Below are 14,236 nucleotides of genomic sequence, written 5' to 3' on the forward strand. Positions count from 1 at the left end.
AACACCCACCATCACTTTGCCTTCAGACACCAAACCTTTTCGTACCAGAGCATTCATTTTTCCTCTGTTTTCACATATTCACATTTACTCACTCATTCATCTTAATCTGAATGACCAAGAAAAAAAGGACAGAACTCGGATTTGGAGAAAAATCTCCAAAAAACGTCTTTTTCTTATTAAAAATGTGTCGAACTATCAAAAAGTATTGTATGAGTTAGAATGCTGGATAATATCATTTATGTTATTAATGATGAAAGACCAAAAAGCACCTTGTGTTCATTGAGGCCACTGAACCTGCGGTCCCCAACCTTATTTGTGCCACGGATAAATACAACAAAATAAAACGATACGACCGAGACAAACTGTGGGATTTTGTAAATATAATAATAAAAGTGAATTCACTGTGTAATTGTGTAACTTTATTAGCAGCGTCCTCCTGAAAATGCGCCAACGACATTCAGAGTAACATCCTCCTCTCTGGTCGCTATGGTAACGCGTAAATATTTCTTTCAAAATAAGACGCGCAGCTACAACAGGGGAAAGAGCCAGGCAAAGCGAGTTAACGATAAAAACGCTGAAAACCATCAATTTCACACCGGAGCCTCAACTCTCGCGGCCCGGTACCAAACGACTCATAGACCGGCCCGGGCAGTGGCCCGGGGGTTGGGGACCGCTGCACTACACAGAGCACTGGGGACTGCTCCAAACAGCAGAGAATTTGGGGTTCCTGCTGTGGGAACGTCAATTAAAACCAAACGTGTGCCTCTGGGGCTGAACAGTGAAGCTGTGCGGAAGCCCAACAAAAACTGCAGTTCCTGTTGTGGCCACTTGAGCCTGGTTCCAAAAACAAGCCAGTCCCCACAGACGCGCTGTCGCTGTCTCTCAGGGTGTGCACATATTTCTGATGAGGACCCGTGGGGGTGTCACTGCTGACGTGGTGAGGTACATTACCGTGCTTCCCAAAGGATCGCAGACTAGGGTGGGGGGCGGATTCCTACCCCCAGCGAGCCCGCTGTTGTTAGGCATAAGTAGCCCAGAGCTGTCTTTGTAATTGGCTGCCTGATCCCAAGCTTCATTAATGGCAACTAGACAACAACTTGTTGTTTCGTTAACTGGGGAACCCACCTGCGCCACTGTTACCTGGCTGATGTCTTCAGGCGTCATTAGGAAAAGCAACAATATTCCCCAGAACCCTTTAGCTTTGGACAGAGTGAGTCATCTCGTACAAAGTGAGAAGCATATGCATGCAGAGGACTAATTAACACATGACAAGTTGTTATTCACACGTTAATGATTCCATAATTATCATCCCATACTACATGAATAATGCCACGAACAAAGAGGGTTTTTTAATAGCTATATGAAGTCTTTTTAAATAATACTTTTAAATGATATTTGAACTGCTTCACTGTGGGATCTTCTTGCTGTGTTTTCAGTCGTGCTCCCACCGTTTCAAAACGTCTGGAAACACCGCGGTCTGCCAGCCAAAGCTTCTGTGATAGACAAACGAAGCAACGGAAGCTGTTTGGTTAACCGGTGACGCTTCTTTCCACTCGACACTTTTCAGTGACCAGCATCGAAATTCTTTACTGCTAGCCAAAACATGTTTTGTGAGGTCACAGCAACCTTTATCTTTGACCGCCAAGATCTAATCGTTCATCCTTGAGCCAAGTGAATGTTTGTGGCAGTCACAGACATGACTTAGATGAGAACGAAACATTCTCTGTGAAATCTGTTGAATAAGGTGGAAACGGGATGTTTTATGCTGTAAAAACTAACAAATATGTAAACACGAGCTTTCGGTGCATTCCATGTTATTGTGCACCAGCTAATTATAGTCATGGCTATAAGAAAAGACTGTCAGTTGTAAGGATTTATGTATCAGGACATCAGATGCACTTGATTAAGGCTCCATTAAAGCAGAGGCATCAGCAGTTTGCAGTTCTGGAGCAGTCAGGTGTGTGTTAACGTAACGCCAAGGAAGAAAGACATCATCTTAGAGGAGCAACAGTTGCTGTGCATCAATCTCAGAAAGGTTATAAGGCCGTTTCCAAACAATCTGTAATCCATTGTTGTACAGTGAGAAAGATTCATGACAAAAAATCCAAGGCAATCTTCAAAGGCTTAGATAAAAGGTTAAAATACAGTTAATTGAATAAGTCGGGCTTCTTTGGAAGGCCTGCAGGAGAACGCCTCTTCTCTCTGAAGAACATGGCAGCATAGCTCAGGCTTGCAAAGCTACATTGCAGAAAATGATTACATTACTACATTACTAAAGCATTTGAATTAGATTTTGTTTAATACATGCTGGCACAGTGTAACATGTCAGGTTTTCTTGGATGTACTTTCCTAATTTTAAGACCCGTTAAGGATTAGATCATTTATTAAGTGTCGATATGTAAAAATCTTCCAATAGAAAGTTTGTGCTTTCTTTTTACTGTGCTTGTATATTTACAGTGACGCACTGATGAGCACCAACATGGTTTTTCCTAGAAAAATGGCCCTCCGTGTTATGACAACAGTGGGGGGGACGTTCAGTAGCATTGCTCCATCTTTTACAGATGGTCTCTGGTTGTCATTGGCTCCTCACAAGAATCTGATCCACTCTGCAGATCAGAACCTGTGGCATATTTTTATAGAGGAAACGAGTGCGAAGTACACACAGAGTCAAGTAATTCATTCATGACTTTCTGTGCAGTTGTGCATCGTAACAAAAATGCACAGTTGTCCCAGAATCCCTGGATTCATCTCCCAGCTCACCAGGGTGTCTCGGCACGCAATTTGGGAATCGCTGATAACAAACAGTTCATAGAAGTCATGCGTACAAGTGCAGGGAAAGTCCTAATGAGCTCTGCACTCCCTCTGCATCTGGACCGTATCCACCAACACAAAGTAACACCATGCCTCTGTGTCAGCAGCTTTACATCACCGTTAGAGAAAGCGCAGACGTGATGTCAGCTTCCAGAAAGGCACGGATGTGCCATAAAGATCAGCTCTGAGTCACGCTGCATGTAAAAATGCGTTCCTGTATTTAAGGCTGTAACACCTCACATATCTCTGTCTTCTCTGCAGGGCTCTTGCACATGCCAAATTCACAAAGTAAGTAACCGAGACGTGCTCCTGATAAATGAGGTGAACTCGAGCTTTCAAACAAACTGACCTTTGTGTCTTGATATTTCTGTCTCTAAACAGGGAGCTGAAATATGTCATTCAGAGGTTTGCAGAGGACCCTCGGCAGGAGGTGTGTGTGTGTGTGTGTGTGTGTGTGTGTGTGTGTTCAGGTTGATCTCTGCTTTAAGCCTAAGAAAGGAGAGTCACCCTGTATGTGTGCTTTCCAGGTCCACTCCTGCCTGCTCAGCGTGCGTTCAGGGAAAGATGGCTGGTTCCAGCTCTACAGTCCAGGAGGCGTGGCCTGTGATGACGACGGAGAGCTCTTTGCCAGTATGGTGAGTGTATGAACACACATGCACACACGTAAGCATCGACACAGTCATGCTGAACTGTAACGTGACCCACCTCCTGCTCTTCCTTCTATCCTCCAGGTTCATATCCTGATGGGCTCCTGCTATAAGACCAAGAAGTTCCTCCTCTCTCTGGCTGAAAATAAGCTGGGCCCCTGCATGCTGCTGGCCCTCCGTGGAAACCAAACCATGGTGGAGGTGGATGATCTTTCTACCTTATAACCATGAATTATGTCCTGCTCTCCTAAATATATACACATTTTGCAGTTGTGTGTCTTTTTGTGGATTCTTTGGGTCACTGTGGGGTGTTTCTACACTGCTCCGTGGTTGTTTTTATTCTAACCTTTTTGGTCTTATTGCATCACATCTCTGTAATTTATCACTTTCTGGTTGTACGTTTTCACATTTTGGTCATCCTGCTCATGTGGTGGACACTTTTGACCACATTTCTGAGGCCATTTTTTATCTCTTTGTTTTTGTTTGTGGTCATTTAGTGTCACCGCAGTAGTTTGTGTACAGATTTTATTTTAGTCTTTATCACTTTATAGATTTTCTGCATCACATTTGGTTTGTTGCTCCTCAGCCTCACTTTCCGGTCGTTTCCTCACTCTAGTAACTTTTTTTTTGGCCACACTGTGGCCATATCTGTCTCACTTTTAAGTCACTTTACCTCTTTATGTGGATGTTTTAATCATTTCTTCTTTTAAAATTAGTATTTATTGCTATATTGTCTTGTTTTTGTTCATTTCTCCACATCTCGCTTTCTGATCATTTCATTATTTTGGACATTTTGACTCTTTGCGGTTGTTTTGCATGGCATTTTGGTCATTTTATTCTCACCTTAGTCTCTGTTTAGTCCACCCATGTGCAGTTTGGGAGTTTATTATTACTATCTGGCATGGCTGTAGCTCAGGAGGTAGTTTAGGTCATTGACTAATTGGTGGTTCGATCACTGGCTGCTCCAGTCCGCATGCCAAAGTATCCTTGGACAACATGCTGGATGCCAAGCTGCTCTAAAAGGATTAATTGGAGGGTGAATGTGAGTCTTAGACATAGAAAAAAGTACTTGTGTGAATTTGTGAATGAGTCAGGTTGAGGTGATTAAGAGTAGAAAATCCATTTACCAACACTGGGCTGCACTACGTGTTGGTTTCATCGCATGTTCTGGTGTTTCAGTATATCAGCAGCTTTAACTTGTGCATGACATGTTTCCAGATCCTGTGTCTGATGCTGGAGTACAACATCATTGAAAATAAAGACACCCAGCTGCAGATCATCTCCACCCTGGAGAGCACCCAGGTGGGGCTCCGCATGTACGAGCAGCTCTGCGACCGACAGAGAGAGCTCAAAGAGCTGGTGAGTTCCAACTCCACCTCTCACTCCCATTATTTAGTAGGAGCGCCGAGGCCTGCAGCCGCTGCTGCCGGCGCACTGCTGCGGCGCACGGAAAAATAAAGTCACCAGCTTCTCATTACTGCAAATTCATGTGTCGTCAGTAACGCATGTGACCTGGCTGTAGATAATTGTCAGTCTGCAATTCTAACACACTGGTGATGGTTGTTGACAGTCTGAGAGGTCATGCACACATTAGGGACAAAAGGAAGACATAAGGTGCATTTACACGCATCCACATGTTAAATATTATGTGTATGAACACGTTTGGATATAAAATCCTGCCGTTTACTCTAAAAATCTTTGGAGGTTGTAGTTTTTTCCTTCCTTCAGAGCAGCAGCAGAGACGGGTGATGGAGAACCTGATGATAATAATAATAATGATAGCTAGAATCTGCAGAAAATACATGCATGTGAAACTGCCAGTGTGCTTACAATGTATGGTTGTCACACACTTTTCAAATTCACAGTAAAGTTTAGACTCTTGTACTCTTCTCCAATTATAAAAGTTTGTGTTTTTTAGTATATATTTGATATGAATGTCACTACATTTCCTGAGACGATTTACACAACGCACATTTTATATTTAAAAATCTGAAAAAGACGGCATGTTATGGAAGCAAAGCAGTCTAAATCTGTAAAATTAACAACTTTATATTAAAAAAAGCGTCTGCTTGTTACTGCTGCCATAGTTGTTAAAATAAGCGATAAAACAACACATTTATCTAATATTTGCTTAACATATGTCATTTACGCCGATATGTAGACTCCATTTATTTGCAATTCAAATAAACATGTCTATATTCCATAACTTATCTCGCCTCCTATTTAAAAGGCCTTCCCAGTAACCAGCTGTTTTCTTTATCACCGTTATCTCTCAATAAACTCGAAATGCAGTGTTACATAATTGAATAAAATGGATGTAAGGAGAGTTTGTGAGTGAAGGAGAGAGAATAGAGCTAAAACAAAATGCCGTTTAAGATTAAAACGTAATAATCTGTCTCCCAATTGATGACGCAGAACTGAATTTCATCAGCAGGTCATTACTGTGCAGGCCAAAATCTTGCCCCAGAAACACCACGTTTATGTTTTGTAGGAGAATAAGTTTTTATCAGTGGTTCTAACTGAAGCAGGATGGGAAGCATTTTTAAAGCATCTTATTACTGAAATTAAACACGAGGTGATCATAGACGTGCCTCAGTGGGAAACGCCTGCAGCTGCTCACACGTGCCATCTACTGTTAGCAACGATTCCTGCAAGGCCTCAAGCTCAGACGCCATCTTTCTTTCTATTTTCTCCTCAGCAAAGAAAAGGAGGCCCTACCCGGCTGACTCTGCCCTCCAAGTCCACGGTGAGATCACACCGCTGACACAGACACCGTCTTAGAAAAGAAGCAAAACTCTTGATTTGACTCTTACAATAACCTGTCATCACCTCTCTAGGATGCGGACCTGGCCCGCCTGCTCAGTTCAGGTTCTTTTGGGAACTTGGAGAACCTGAGCCTGGCTTTCACCAATGTCACCAGTGCCTGTGCTGAGCAGCTCATCAAGCTGCCTTCACTCAAACAGCTCAACCTCTGGTCCACACAGGTAAACGGACCCAACACAAACAGCTGCACAAGGAAATCATGACTGTCTATGAGTCTACAGATGCCTAACAGCTTGCTTTGTTCCATGCTTCAGTTTGGGGATGCAGGACTGAGGTTGTTATCCGAGCATCTGGCCTGCCTTCAGGTTCTGAACCTGTGTGAGACTCCCGTCACTGATGCTGGTCTCCTGGCGCTCAGTTGTAAGACATCTTGCATAGGAAGCATTTTTATGACACGGTGAATGTCCTTGATAGTGTGTGTGTCAACTCTAAGTGCAAATGTCTGTTTCAGCCATGAAGAGTCTGTGCAGTCTGAACATGAACAGCACCAAGCTCACAGCAGACACATACGAGGACCTCAAGGTAATTCAGTCAGTGTTAAAGGTTCTTTAAAGGTTCCTGCTGTTCTGTTTCTGTGTGGCACCTAATGCTAAATGAATGAAAAAAAGCACGCCTCGGGACCTTTATCGCTTTGAAGAGAGGTCTTATATCTGATGTCTACACAGATAAATTTTGAATGGACTGATAGATGCATATATATATATTTTTTGTATTAATACAGTGAAAATAAATGGTTTTGACAAAGCCACCAACACCTGACCCCATGATGGCTAAACTGTGCTTAACTGACAGCTAAAGTCAATTTGATCATTTAACATTAAGCTGCACAATCCCTCGAGGCGGTCGAGGCAGTATCGTCACATAATAAAACTGAATCTGAGGAATATTTTGATTTTGATTCTTGGCTGAGCTTTTTAACCAGCTGCTTAAAGCTCTGCTTTTCCACTATGTAACTGCACCAGAAATTTCCATCCACTGTTTATTCTTCCTCTCACATGGAGTGCAGCTAGCGAGCAATAACAATGCTCGGAGGGGTCATTTGTTTACTTTTGGGCAGCACATCAGCAGCTGCTAGCATCTCCTCCTTGTGTGCCTTCATATCCTGGCTGTACTCAGCAGTGTGTTTTTGTCACCAGTGGTGAAACGAGTTGTTTTCACCTTTTAGTAGGAACAGTTTTCTTGCCAGTGATTGTGATGCCGTGAAGGGTGTTTAGGTAGCTTAGTGTTTACGTGGCTCTCGCTCTTAGACATGTCTGGGCTTGCGTTGTTGTTGTGCATGCTAAGGAGCTTAAACACAGCTTTGTCGATGTTGCTGGCTCACCTTTATCACTGGGACTAATGCTAAAATATTGACAAACAGTAGTTGTTAAAATAGTTGGTGTACTACTTCCTGTTTCCGTGTTTCACAGCTCTCTGAGCTCAGCTGCACTTATCGCCATTAAAGACTGCTCTCTGCTGGTGTTTTTCATGCAACACATCAGTGCATCTGCATCAGTTGTTTGGTGCTTTAGTTAGTTATTGTATGCCCTCCACTGAATCTTGAAGCACAGTTATGAATGAAATCCCTCCCTGAGCCTGGTTCTGCTGGAGGTTTCTTCCTGTTAAAAGGGAGTTTTTCCTTCCCACTGTTGTCAAGTGCTTGCTCATAGGAGGGTTGTTTGATTGTTGGGATTTTTTCTTTATTAGTGGGCCTTTATCTTATAATTTAAAGCGCCTGTTTGAATTTGTTGCTGTTTAAATAAAACTGATCTCAACTGAAGTGTATATTGTTTGTGTTCCTCTCCAGGCCAAACTGCCTAACCTGAAGGATGTTGATGTTCGGTACACTGAAGCATGGTGATCGGCCAAGCTTTCAGCAGCCCCTTTACATGCCGAGACACACACAAGCACGATCACACACAAACTCACACATTACATCGACGCCATCATTACACCAGGAACCCTAACATCACCCGGCCTGAGGATCACCCCGTCTGATTAGACGCTTGCTATGAGGAGGAGCCGTCACCAGTTTCATCACCGATCCCACAAAGTGACACCGTCACCGGGAAGGAACTTTGTGAAACTCATCGCTCCTCTTACCTCGAAGGCCCTTGTTGTTTTTTTGTTTTTTTACAAACGACATCAGAGAACGAGAGGACCCGATGTACTGAAATACTGGAACCCTGCTCTCTCTGTCCTTACCCTTTGCCTCGTCCTTTCATACGTAGTCTCTCAGTTTTCATAATCACTCTTGTTTTTTTCCCTCTCTGCGTGTGCACCTCATAATGAAATCCAGAATCGAGGAAGGCTCCACCTCCCCGGAGCCTCTCGCTGGCGTTTGCCCCTCATGGAACGAAGGCCGGACGCAGCAGCTCGCCTTCCAGTTCGTCTTTGATCCGATCCACGATGTAGCTCTCCCGACGGACGCGGTCAACTGTTATCGAGTCCTCGCTCTCTCTTTGCTGTCAGTTTTCGGGATCAAATTCCGGCCTTTTCCAATCTTTCACTGGGAAAATGAGGTGCTACCTCAGAGAAAAGAAGACTGTGCCTACTCCTCATGTACAACTCGCGAAAAGGAGAAAAAGAAAACAAAAACGGTTTTTATCAACTTGAATTAACATATTTTTCCAGACATCTGTGCTTTCATATATTGTGTCTTTCTATAGAAAACATAAGGAGATGCCCACCTCCCTCCCCATCACCTCCCCAACGATGACATTTTGGGAGCTTTGCAGGAATGTCAAGGGTGATGGCAATATTTGGTCCTTTTTAAATTGCCTTCAGTGTGCGTGCTGAAGCTCTCCTGTTTCTATTTAATAGGACAGTTGTGTAGCAGTAGCTGGGTGGTCTGGGACTGACTGATATTTATAAGTTGTCTTTAAAACCTCTGACACATTGTCTTTCCTGGATTTCGTTGGGAGGTATCAAAGTACACAGCTTTTTGGGGTTTTTTGCATCGCATTATCCAAGAAGCCCTCGCAGGTCGCCGCCGCACATGGACGTCCATGTACCAAAGCCGCGGTGGCAAACTTCAGAGTGGACTTCTGAAATCGGACCTGTTTGAACCAGACCCATCACCAGCTGAGAGTTGTATATTTTCATATCCCCCTCTCGTTTTTGGTCCCCGCCGTGCAGGTGCTTTGGGATGCTTTTGAAGCAAAGAACTCGCCAAACGTCTTTCCTCTGCTTTGTTTTTTTTGAGGCAAACCTGAGCGTGGTGTCGCCCCCCTGATGCCGTTTGCCTCTCCGACCCCCTGTCCTGAGCGGAGGAGTCGCAGTGCCTCTAGCGGATGAGTCACTTGTCTTTTTACCTGTCCCACGACCTGTTTTGAATCACTCTGCTGTATTTATATTACGCCATATCACGTGGATGACATTTTTAGGCTAATTCTTATCAGAGGATGGGACAAAATTCTTGTACATATTCGATCACAATAAGGGACGAGTAATCGGGGAGGGTGGGGCACCTTCTATTTGCCTGTGTACATTCCCTCAAAGTGTTGCCTGTTTGTTGTGGCAGCGTTTCATACGATGTGGTAACTGCCCTGACACACTGCAAGTCTGTCAGGATCTATTCTCCCCGTGTGCGCGTGGTTTGGGCGGATTTGTCTTGGAAACTCAAGGCAAGCGCAACTGCATCCATCCATTTTATTTATTCGTGTCGACCTGGGCAACGCTCCAGATGCTTGTTGAATCAGAGGACAGGACGCCGTCCGCTACGAAGCGCTTTGTTTCCTATTTATTGGGTGCCACGACAGGTTTCTGTTTGGCCTGTAGGTGCGGTTTGTGTACGGCCATCTTCAGGTCTAGCTTTAGGACATCGTGCTCTTTTTCATATCCTGTATGATGTACATATGAGTGTATATAGTCGTCTCCTTCCTTTCTCTCTTTGAACCATTTTTGAATCCTCGCCCTTCTTCATCTCCTCTCTGTTTTTCTCTCAGCCTCCTTTTCTTCGGCAGGCTGTTGTTGCCTTCATCTTAATGTGTGTGGTTGTTTTTGTTTTGTTTTTCTTCTTTTCACACAAAGTGCTCTGTAATCTAAAAAAACTGTTTTCAATGTGTGTTATATTTTATGTTTCTCTCATTCGATCACTTTAATCAAACATTTGTTTCCGGTGTTTTTGTTGTTTAAGGTTTTTTGCACGTAAATGTTGCCGCGTCATCGAATATGTTTTTTCGTTATTTTGTAATTTTTGTTTTGTAAAAATACCATAAAGGGTTTGATCACTATCTCACCAGGCTGAGGACTGAAATGGAGAGATCCCATCCGGCTGTTTTGTGATTGGTCGTAGCCAGGATCTACCCACGAGCCTGCTGTTTGAGGCAGTTAAAGTTGATTTTCTAAAACAGCCAATGACACTTGGCGCCTTTGGACTGAAGCCGAGATTTAATCATTTAAACGATGGCCATTTTTTATATCACGAGTCGTATCGTATGAGGATCACGCTGACTGTGGTCATATTAAATAAAGTTGGAGATTCCACACATCAGCGACCCGATGATTCAGTCTGATTTTACTGCAGTTGTTTTTATCCCCGATGGTTTTGAAGGATGAACGGTTTGACTCTATTTTAAGAGTGACATGAAGAATCCTGATACCAATATCACGTTTATCTGGTTGACGTGAAGCCACAGCCATCGGCTGCTTAGCTCAGCGTATCAGGAGAAATGGTTACCTTGACTTTATCGAAAGGTAAAATAGTCCTTCCAGTACAGAGTTTCAGATAATGAGGTATGTGCGAGTAATCCACGAGTTTCCTTTTTCTGGTCTAGGGTCTTTATGATGTCATGCTGGAGGAGGGAGGAGCTAAAACAGACTAGAAGGGTTTTCTCGCACTGCTTCCAAGGCACACAAAGGGCGGGGGAAGAAGTCTAAATGGATCAGAACTCCAGCTACGCTATTATTTTAAACATCCTTGTTGCTAGACCAGTGTGCTTGTGGCCTTTATGGGGGTTTTTACAGGGTGTATGACTAATGCCATTAAAATAAGAAAGCAGAAAAACAAACATCACCTGGTGGTCTCCAGGTTGTGATGCAGCTTTTAGGCTACAAGCAACCTGCAACACAACACTGAGCTTCAGTGCAGCGTAGCATCGTTTTCCTCCAGAGACTGTACTAGTAGGGAAACTGGCTGAGGTAACGAGCTTGGCTGTAGCTTCACCCTTAATCCCAGAGGTAATTCATCAAACTTGGCATGAAAGCAGATGAGCCCATTTCCCACAGTGGGCTGTTTTGGGCCACGCTGACTTGTCCAAACTGTGAGCCTGGGGTCCAGCATGTTGAGATGATTATGTTTCTCTCTCTTTTTTTTTTTTTTAAGTGTTACTATAGAACGTGCTGGTTGAAAAGTACCGTCTCTCCTGTTCGGCCATGTCTCCTGTTTCCTGTGGAGCTCACTGAGCTTTCCTCCCCGTTCATCTGTCACCTTTTTTAAATAAGAAAAACATTTTTTTGTAAAGTTTCTACCACACCTGCGTCATGTACAGCTGTGCTCGAGTCTTAACCATTGTTATGGAAGGAACAGGGTCAGACAAACCTGACAGACTGAAAAAATGCAACTACTTCAACTTTATTTCCCATTCCTTGTAGTAAAATCATTTTGTTGGCAGCTGGAAAAGGGGCGCCCATCATGTTTCTCTCTCTTTTTCAGTCTTTCGGTCGCATTGATCTGCTTCTCCTGCCGAGTTATTATTATTATTATTGCTGCTGCTGCTGCTCTGTGGCTGTTGTAATAAAAATACAAAAGATCTTCAACAGGAAAATAACAACTATGATGTGAAATAATTTCAATCAAAAATAAATTGTCTGTGAATATGTTATCAACCGGGTGTGTTTTTTCTTTTCTTCATGTTATTATATCAGTGTAATGGGGGAAAAACATGAAGCTTTAGCTGTTAGTGAGAAAACAGAAGAAACACAAATGGTTTTGCAGGTGGACACGTTTCCCTCATCTTTTTGGACAGTTTCTTCTCATTTAGCTGGAGTCAGAGTCACTGCTGCTTGCATGAGATGATACCTGGACGCCACAGGTTTGCCAGAAGGCCATTTATTCTTCTCTGGTATATCTCTTCAGCCTTTTTCTCAGCGCTTGCAGCCTTTGTTTGGTAGCATCTAGAGCCTGTGTTATGGACAGCTTGCTGTACCTCATTTTGACACCCTTCTGCAACTCGCATCAACATCTTTCCAGCCTTTGTCTTCCTCTGCTTGCATCCTTGATCTTATACCCAAGTGGTTGTAGAGCAGTAGTGGTTTCAGTGATGCTGGTAGTGGAGATGGAGCACAGGGCAGTGTTGCAAACATCTCCTGTGTTGAGACGAGCTGGGGACTCGTTCTCCGTCTCGAGTCCAGCCACACGCTTCATGCTCAGTAGATGCATCTGTCATTGGTTTAGCTGCACTGCTCTTGTCTACCAGGGTTACAGGCTCATTACTTCCATATTTCTCCATGCTGTACTTCAGTCTATGAGTCTTCAGAGAAGCTGGAGATCCACAGGCTGAAGTATATTCCTTTATGGAATATGTTTTGTTAAAAATTGTAAGTGAGCAAACTTACAGGTAATTATTTCCCCAGTGTTTGATGGAGGACTTGCTCTTTTGTTCGAGGCCTCTCTACGCTCCTCACTTCAAGCATTTGGCCTACTGCTGTCCCTGCAGCCTACTTTAAAATGCGGTGGAGCAGAAAACAATGCAATAAATACAGATAAAGAATGTCGTTCACCAAGCATACTTTATTGACTCGATTCATGAGGAAGTCAGAGGAATTCTGGGACAGCTATAACCACAATCTGCCTTCATATTAAATAGAGGAAACACTCACTGCATGAGATTACAGATCGGATTTCCATATCAAACAAACATTGAAGAAAAACGTCACACTGGTGAAACTGCACAGCAAAAAAACACAAAACCACATTCAAAATGACTAAAATGAATTAAACACAAGCTCCCTGGCAGCAGAACAGCCACTGCAGTGAAATCGTCATTATTTCAGACTCCGCTCTTTAATGAAAAATAAATACCATCAGTGTAACACGATGCAGTTTGATAACAGACTGAATGCAAACATATCAAGCACAACGCTGGCTACTTGGACCGTTGTAACGGCCTCTTACATTTCCTCCAGCAATTCCATATTTCAAAAACTCCAAAACGTTAGGAACAATTTTTTTCCAATCTTAAATAAATAGAAAACCATTCGGGATACTGGAATGTTGCCATCTTCGGTGGAAAGATGGCAAAAAAAAAAGCTCTTCCAGATCACAGCTCCCATAGCAAACATTGATACTAGATTTGAAGCCTGCTGCTCACACAGGTTAGACAAATGAGTCCTCAGGAGTAAAATTTACTGTTGTTTATCTTCTTTTCTTTTGACCTGGAGAGAAAGACGGACAGATTGAGAGCAGAGAGTAACAAGTATCACAAATTAGTTGTCATATATTACAGTATATGTACATATTGCAGTATGCACCATGAAATGCAAATTAGATAATCCACCAAAAAGCTGTTTTATGGATGGAATTTCCTAATCAGTTTATTCTGAGCTCGCCACTGAAATTTGGAAGCTGTGGCAGCCTAAGGACCTCAACTGAAGTGAAGCAGGCCATCCGCTGACGGCAATGAAATTAGTCTGATAGATAGGCGGGATGTTAGCGGCAGCAAAATCAACCAAAATATCACTAAGCTTGGCAAAAGACCCGAAGACGACAGCAGCGGACAAACGGGGTCCTTTCCGTGAATAGACTGTCGCTGCTAGAGTATTCCTGCACTTTTCAGACTTACCTTGGATTTTCACCAGTGCTGCCCTTCCTCATGAGGTTGTTGGTGGGCTGAGCCAGGGAGGATCGCTGAAGGTTGCTGTGTGTGTCGTACAGGAAGGGTTCGCCCAGCTCTGCCTGCTTCTTCTTCAGCTGGCTGGAAGACGAGTACAGCTCCTCCTCCGCTTTCTGAACGATACGTGCCGAGTCAGCAGAT

General features: G+C 43.4%; 2 protein-coding genes across 6 annotated transcripts in view; one reads left to right on the plus strand and one right to left on the minus strand.

Annotated features, from left to right (window-relative positions):
- Positions 1 to 12,089, plus strand: part of cmip (c-Maf inducing protein) — a 45,231-nt gene extending 33,142 nt beyond the window's left edge. For all 4 annotated transcript variants that reach the window (XM_085280868.1, XM_085280867.1, XM_085280870.1 and 1 more), the window contains 10 exons: positions 3,073 to 3,099; positions 3,193 to 3,241; positions 3,339 to 3,446; positions 3,543 to 3,659; positions 4,677 to 4,817; positions 6,157 to 6,204; positions 6,296 to 6,442; positions 6,536 to 6,641; positions 6,733 to 6,803; positions 8,068 to 12,089. In XM_085280868.1, the coding sequence (XP_085136994.1) occupies positions 3,073 to 3,099; positions 3,193 to 3,241; positions 3,339 to 3,446; positions 3,543 to 3,659; positions 4,677 to 4,817; positions 6,157 to 6,204; positions 6,296 to 6,442; positions 6,536 to 6,641; positions 6,733 to 6,803; positions 8,068 to 8,121 (868 nt within the window). In that variant the 3' untranslated portion in view covers positions 8,122 to 12,089. The remainder of the gene's footprint in view (positions 1 to 3,072; positions 3,100 to 3,192; positions 3,242 to 3,338; positions 3,447 to 3,542; positions 3,660 to 4,676; positions 4,818 to 6,156; positions 6,205 to 6,295; positions 6,443 to 6,535; positions 6,642 to 6,732; positions 6,804 to 8,067) is intronic.
- Positions 12,090 to 12,958: 869 nt separating this feature from the next.
- plcg2 (phospholipase C, gamma 2) overlaps positions 12,959 to 14,236 on the minus strand; it is a 48,626-nt gene continuing 47,348 nt past the window's right edge. For both annotated transcript variants that reach the window (XM_085280872.1, XM_085280873.1), the window contains exons 32-33: positions 14,045 to 14,208; positions 12,959 to 13,637 (exon numbers count right to left, since the gene is read on the minus strand). In XM_085280872.1, the coding sequence (XP_085136998.1) occupies positions 13,595 to 13,637; positions 14,045 to 14,208 (207 nt within the window). In that variant the 3' untranslated portion in view covers positions 12,959 to 13,594. The remainder of the gene's footprint in view (positions 13,638 to 14,044; positions 14,209 to 14,236) is intronic.

Source organism: Mchenga conophoros, linkage group LG7, assembly GCF_057382185.1.
Source record: "Mchenga conophoros isolate Kocher_MC1m ecotype Shallow Benthic linkage group LG7, M_conophoros_male_GT1.1, whole genome shotgun sequence".
In the NCBI taxonomy this organism is placed as follows: domain Eukaryota; kingdom Metazoa; phylum Chordata; class Actinopteri; order Cichliformes; family Cichlidae; genus Mchenga; species Mchenga conophoros.